This window comes from Caenorhabditis briggsae, assembly GCF_000004555.2.
Source record: "Caenorhabditis briggsae complete genome, chrV, whole genome shotgun sequence".
Taxonomy (NCBI): Eukaryota; Metazoa; Nematoda; class Chromadorea; order Rhabditida; family Rhabditidae; genus Caenorhabditis; species Caenorhabditis briggsae.
Genome location: NC_013488.2, coordinates 596193 through 603641, shown reverse-complemented (window position 1 = coordinate 603641; position 7449 = coordinate 596193). Strand labels below are relative to the sequence as shown.

At 35.3% G+C, this 7449-nt stretch overlaps 1 protein-coding gene across 1 annotated transcript; it reads left to right on the top strand.

Annotated features, from left to right (window-relative positions):
• Window positions 1-2362: 2362 nt before the first annotated feature.
• On the top strand, window positions 2363-6767 carry CBG11355 (the record flags this gene model as incomplete). The annotated part of the gene is made up of 10 exons (XM_045236523.1): window positions 2363-2475; window positions 2522-2770; window positions 3070-3370; window positions 3415-3648; window positions 3692-4039; window positions 5209-5439; window positions 5480-5827; window positions 5887-5970; window positions 6188-6270; window positions 6653-6767. The coding sequence occupies 10 exons, from the start codon at window positions 2363-2365 to the stop codon at window positions 6765-6767; spliced, it is 2106 nt and encodes a 701-aa protein (XP_045094553.1).
• Window positions 6768-7449: the final 682 nt, after the last annotated feature.

Below are 7449 nucleotides of genomic sequence, written 5' to 3'. Positions count from 1 at the left end.
TTTTTGCTTCGAAAACAATGTTCTTGAAAGACGGTTCTGTATGAGAGAAAAAAGTTAATAAAAATGAAATGACTCGGTGGAGGGTTTGAATCTGGACTGACCTCTTTCCCATTTCATAGTGTGAATCTTTTGAAGTATGACCCCTTTTCTAAATATTCAAAGACTAGATTGTGTACGGGATAATGTGCCGAAATAACACAAAAGATCGAATAAGCGGAATACGGGTTGTGTATTTGGGCATTCCACTTTTGAAATATTCCGGATTGGGTGCTTTGACTTTGTTAAAGTTTTTGTGTTTATCTAAGTCTGTTAAATGAATTAGAACAAAAACAAGGCGTGGTCATATTTAAAGTTCTCTTTTTTTTCCAGTTTCAGGTTCTATCAATAAAGAATAGTCAAAATGAGCAGTGAATGAATAAGAACATTTTTGAATCAAAGTTCCACACTTTTTGTATTTATGAAAATGTTGACATATGAGTTCTAGATTCATATCTGAATTCTATTGGAAATTTCAACGGTTCTAATTAGACAATCGCTAAAATATTGGAAGAGAATTCAAACAGTATTTTCACAAAGTTTCACATGTTTTGGTGGAAATTCTGATTTTCGAGAAAAAACCGTTCGGGTATTCAATTGATTTTTGATTTTAAACATTCTTGGTATTTACCAAACGAGGCAACGATCTCCCAATACCAATAACAAAAAAAATGAGTCTAGATTTTTTGTATTATCTGTAATGAAGGATTCCACTTATTGCTTTGTTTCAGTGTAAGCTTATAATTTAACCCTCCCCCCCCCCCCCCGAGTTTGTCTTTTCCATTCTTGCTTTTATTCGGTTTGCTTTTGATTGTTTTCTCTGTTTCTCGGAGATGCGAATGTCCGAAACATGGAAAACGTTCGATTGGAAAAGACAAGGCATGATTTTTCGGAGATTACAGGACTTTTATAAAATCCTGAATAGGCTGGAATCCAAAAGAAGCAGCCACGACCTGTGCCGTATTTCTGATCACATAAAGCCGTAACATTCATTCAGTGGTCTGTTTTTGTTATACTGGTTCGTCACTCCGCTACATCACTTTTCGCTTTCTATTTGTCAACCTCTTTCATTGTGGCGCAACTGTGCGCATGCGCATCCATGGTGCGGAAGGAACTTGCTTCAGTTTTGGTTGCGGCCAAACTCTCATTTAAAAATCCAAAAGTCCACAGCCTGACACGAGGACCAACAGACGCGTCTAGCGTTTTATATACAGTGCGGTCAATGTCTATACGATCCCCTAGAGCGCACAGAAAAAACTAGAAGAGATATCAAAAAACGGTTAACGCAATTCGATTCACAATCAAAAATAACCTCTAGAGACAAAGTTTCATAATTTTAGCACTTTCCCTGAACAGGTACCATCCAAAAAAATCTATATGCAAGCGGTCAATATCTATATGACCACCTGGAAAATGAAAAATCTCAAGTATTTTAGAAAGCAAACTTTAGAGAGATTGAACTTTTTTTTGGTTGGAAACTGCTAAAATAATCCCAAAACAGCATAGTTTGACAGTTAATACAAAAATTGATTCCTCTATTCAAGTTTTAGAAAAAATTGTTTTCTGTCATTTTCGTCATTTTTCAGATTTTTGGAATAAACCTTGAATAACTTGGCTCCTGGGTAAGATTTTGAGCTATTGACCACACTGTATAAGGGAAAAATCACAAATCTTCATTTACTGTTCGTTATCCTCCATTCCTGGTTTCGCACCTTAATGAAACTGTGATGAAACAAAACACTAAATTTTAAAATTTCATAGTTCGAAAAATTAAGCATTCAGGAATTCAGAAATCTGAAATGTAAAAGAACAGGAAATCGGAGAATGCGGAAGTGCTCTATTTCTGGAATTCAAAATTCGAATATTCGAAGATTCGGAAATTGGGGGATTATAAGGGTAAAAACAAAGTTGAAACGTTTGATACCGTAGTTTAGTGTCTGGAAATCTGAGAAAATTGGATGAACTTGAATAACTAGTCGTTGGTTTGAGTTCTCCCCACATCTAGAGGCTCTTGTCCAGTACAGAAAATGCCCCCATGTACGGTCGCGTCCGAAACACGTAAACCTTGTACCGAAGTCCAAACACCTTGTTCCGCTTTCTCAAAAGATTTGTCCTTACATTATCAGGTACAAAATCTATGTTTGAAATATTTCGAAAACGGGTCATCTTCCCATTTTAACAGATCCACTATAAAATGGAATAGATCAATCTAGGTTCAAATCCTCAATCGAATAAATTCGATCTTCCATGCCCCATTAACTTTTTTCTCTCCTACAAAACCATTTTTAAAAGTTCGAGAACATCATCCATCTTTTCAAAGCTGAAAATGAAGAAAATTCAACAATACAAGTTTGTTTTAATTTCGTTAATCTGTGTAGTATTCATATTCTATTCTTATGATTTTGAATATTTGGAAACTATTGGTGAATTATTGAGCATGTAAGGATTTCATTTCCCGAACAATTATAGATTTCTCAGTTTTCAGTGTAGCAGGTGAACCGATAAACGCTTCATTTCCGATTACATTCTATCAATCGGCATATGTTGATTACCGATTCGATCCACCACGCCTCTGGAATTCAAAATTCGAATATTCGAACACACGTAAACCTTGTACCGAAGTCCAAACACCTTGTTCCGCTTTCTCTAACGATCTTTCCGTACATTATCCGATAAAAAATCTACGTTTGGAATATTTGAAAAGATCTTTTCCCCATTCTCCAACAGACTCGCTGTAAAATGGGAAAGAGATCAATCTAGATTCAATCCTCCACCAAATAAATTTAATTGTTTCATGTCCCATTAATTTTTTCTCTTCCTACAAAACTTTTTTTCATATATCAAGAAGAAGTTCTCCTCTAAAGTACAAATGACGAGAATTCGACAATATAAGTTTGTACTATTTTCGTTAATCTTTGTAGTCTTCATATTTTATCCTTATGAACCTGATTTTGAATATTTGGATACTATACATGAATTATTGAGCATGTAAGAATTTCAGTTCTCAAACGATTATAGATTTCTCATTTTTAGTGTAGCCGGTGAACCTATAAATGCATCATTTCCGATTACATTCTATCAATCGGCATATGTTGATCATCGATTTAATCCACCACGTCTTCGAATTTTCGCAGTAAACAAATGTGTAAAGAATAATCAATTTTTGGTGGCCGACCTACATTTCAATGGAAATAATTCTGCACCAGTTAGAAAAAATATTTATGGGATCCCTATGGAAGGGGACTGTCCATCGGCATATATTCCAGCACAATCGTGCGTTTTTAATCCGTATATATTTTCGATTGGTTTGAGAACAAATGAAGATTTGAGAAAAGTAATTTTGTATTTTGAAATGGCAAGTTTTAGAAAAAATTCCAGGTTACCATTCACTTAGGAAGTAGGAAAGTAGAACTGGATGTTCAAAAGGTTCATAAAAAATCAACAGAAGGAATTACGGTATGTCTTCAACAACCAGTGTACTACTACTCTCAATGGCAAAATATTGTACTGTACATTGAAGCATGGAGAGCTCAAGGAGCCACTCGTTTTATTGTATACTTTCATTCAGCAACAAAAGAAACTTGGAAGACGTTGGAATATTACAGAGATTTGGTAAATAGTATACTATTGAAATATTTAAATATCAATTTTTCAGGGAATGATTGAAATTAAATTCTGGCCCAGTTTCCCTAGTTTACCAGCTGGTATTGCCGATAACTACCCTAAAATTGATAATAGCGTTTTTATAATAGCGGCTTATTTGGCTATGAATATCTGTATTCTTGATATCAAAACTACTGTTGGAACTGTTGCCGATTTTGATGAAGTCATGGTTCCATCGAATGGAAGACTTCTGGATTATGCGACCAAAGAAATGGCGGGTACAAAAGTTGGAGCTCTCTCCTTTGAGAATCACTACATATCATTCACTCCAAGAATCTATACATCTAATTTTTCTGGAGTCGCATCACCGAAATTTAAGCTGCGCAGTGGGCCAACGAAGGTAGGCAGTTGAAACATTAAATTTGAAATTAATACGAGTTTAAGTTCAGTACATTTTCAACGCATCTGTTATTGCTATTGCACAAACTCATTTTCCCAAAAGCTTCATTGATTCATCGATGAAAAGTAAAAATGTGAGTATTCCAAAAATCGAATTATTTTAAAATTTAATAGTTTTCAGGCAGACGGTGCACTTCTTCATTTTCGGTTTGACGCTGAAGATAAAAATGTTACAACTTCTGAAAAACCTTACCGTTTCTTCCCTGACGATCATTCTGTTCATATCAAAAATATGGAGGATACGGTATAACCTTTTAAAAACTATTTCAGCGAATTGAGTTTGTTATTTCAGGCTCAGAAAATATTTAACGGTGTGATACCAACGTTTTCTTCAAAATATTACGATACGTTACAGGAATGTGTCAATAAAATTAGGTGAGCCTCATTAATTAATTCCATTTAGTCCTGTTTTTTTCAGCCCTGTGGAAGATAAACCCTTTTGCCTTAGTACTGGGGGACTATGTAAAGCCGAAATGGATAAAGTGAATGATTGGGTTTATGCTAAAACGGAAGGATTGTTTTTAGTAGGAACCTAAATTTTTCAGATTTTTCTTAAAATTAGTCAGATTTATAAATAAAGTTTTTTGAAATCCCTTCTTGTATCTGGTCTTTTTGCGTAGCTCAGCCGGTAGCGCCGTTGTACCTGTTCTTCATAAGTTTAACTTTTTATCGGGGTACTCTAGGAAAAACATCTAGAACATGTTCAATATGTCTTGCATTCTTTACATATTGGGATGCTCCATGATGAAAACCGCAATTGAAGCTGACCCATTGTAGCAGGTGAACCGATAAACGCTTCATTTCCGATTACATTCTATCAATCGGCATATGTTGATTACCGATTCGATCCACCACGCCTTCGAATCTTCACACTAAACAAATGTCTGAAGAATAATCAGTTTTTATTAGCTGAATTACATTTCGATGGAAATAATTCTGCACCGCTTAGAAAGAATATCTATGGAAAGCCAATGGAGAAAACCTGTCCATCGCCATATATCCCAGCATCCCCGTGTGTCCATCTATATTTTCGATTGCTTTAAAAACAAATGATGATTTGAAAAAAAGTAACTTTCAGTTTGAAATGACTTTAAAAGAAAATATTTCCAGGTTACCATTCACTTAGGCAGTAGAAAAGTAGAACTAGATGTTCAAAAGATTCATAAGAAAACAACAGAAGGACTTACTGTATGTGTTCTACCGGTACACTACTTCTCTCAATGGCAAAACATTGTACTGTATATTGAAGCATGGAGAGCTCAAGGAGCCACTCATTTTATCATATACTTTCATTCAGCAACCAACGAAACTTGGAAGACGTTGGAGTATTATAAAGACTTGGTAATTGAACACTTTTCAACTTTTGAAATATCAATTGCAGGGAATTGTTGATATAAAATCCTGGCCTAGTTTCCCAGGATTACCAGCTGACATCGCTGATAAATATCCAAGAATTGATGACAGCGCTTATATATTCTCATATTTCCTGGCTATTAACATTTGTATTCTCGACATCAAAACGACAATTGGAACTGTTGCTGATTTCGATGAGGTCATGGTTCCAACAAATGGAAGACTTCTGGATTATGCGACCAAAGAAATGACGGGTACAAAAGTTGGAGCTCTCTCTTTCGAGAATCACTACGTATCATTGACTCCAAGAATCTATACATCTAACTTCTCTGGAGTGGCATCACCGAAATTTTGGGTTTTCAGGAGGCCACCAAAAGTAGGCAATTAAAAATAGTTTTAAAAAGTAGACTTTAAATAATACGCATTTTCATTCAGTACGTTTTCAACGCATCTGTTCTTGCTATTGCACAAGTTCATGTTCCCGATACTTTCATTGATTCTTCCATGAGAAACAAATATGTGAGTTTTTAAAAATTCGAATTATTTTCAAATAAGAAGCTTTCAGGCAGACGGAGGTCTTCTTCATTTCCGTTTTAATGTTGAAGCTGAAAATCATACAACTACGGAAAGCCTTTTCGTTTCTTCCCTGACGATCATTCAAACTCATATCAAGAATATGCACGATACGGTATAACCTTTTAGAAACAATTTCAGCGGAGTGAGTTGGTTTTTTCAGTCTCAAACAATTTTCAATGGTGTGGTTCCAAAGTTTTCTTCTGAATACTACGACACTTTACAGAAATGTATCAATAAAGTCCGGTGAGTCCCATTAATTAACACAGGGAAAATGCGAACCGGATGGTTACGACCTCTCCGCGTTCGCACATGGTTGAAAAAGGTACCGGGGGCGGACCGTACGCGAATTATCTTCAGAAAATCGCAACACATTGTTCCCATTATTCCGTATTCTGTCCGTTCTCGAGCGAATAATTCAGGTTTGTGAATGAATTCGATGTTTTATCATTTGCCATCGGATAGGATACGGAGCTCGCGTACTTATAAAATACGGAACAATGTATTCTGATTTTCTGAAAACAATTCATCTACGGTCAGGCAGTGCGTGCGCGAACGCAAAGCGTACGCAACGGCCTGTTCGTATTTTATAATACATGTGTAATTCAATGAAGTCCCATTTTTTCAGGCCGGTGCATGATAAAGTGTGCCTAAGTACAGGTGGAGTATGTAAAGCGGAAATGGATAAAGTGAATGATTGGGTTTATGATAAATCTGAACCAATATTTCTGGTAGCAACTTAAATTCTGTACATTTTTATTAGTTAGATTTGTTAATAAAGTTTTTTAAAACTAAAATTCTCGACATCCATTCTTGTATGAACCGGAACAATGCCCAACTGATCTTAACGGTTCACTCCCCTTGGGGATAAAGCTGCTGGCTCCGGTTTACGATGCCCGTAACCAAAAGTTTTCCGTAAATTAAAAAATTGATATAAGAAATGAAACCTCAAAAAAAAAATGAAATCCAAAAAAAAATTCTTCAGTAGTCAAAAAAATCAACATTCTGTAGAAATTCGTTGTTGCGATCCTAGAATTCTTTCATCAGGGCAACAGTTTCTGAAGCAAAATTTCAAAGAGAAACTCGAATCTGCAAAGAAATGAGTGGGAAAAAAGGACCCATAATACTGAAAAATGGTCGAAATTTATTTTTTGATCGGCCAATTTTGCAGATCGGATCAAAGTGGGCGGAGTCAATCAAAAGTATCTTCAAAATTTTTAGAAGTTCAGGTGTACTAACTGTATGCAATACCAACTCAGTTCAAACATATTTATTTATTTTTGTACATCGGACAATGGGTCAAAGCTCAAAAACTAGAAAGAATGTGTTTTGAAAAACCCTAACAATCCTTAAATTATCTGTAAAAGAATAATTTTTAACTAATTTTTAAACCACCCAAAAATTGAGCTCAATTATCTCGATTCC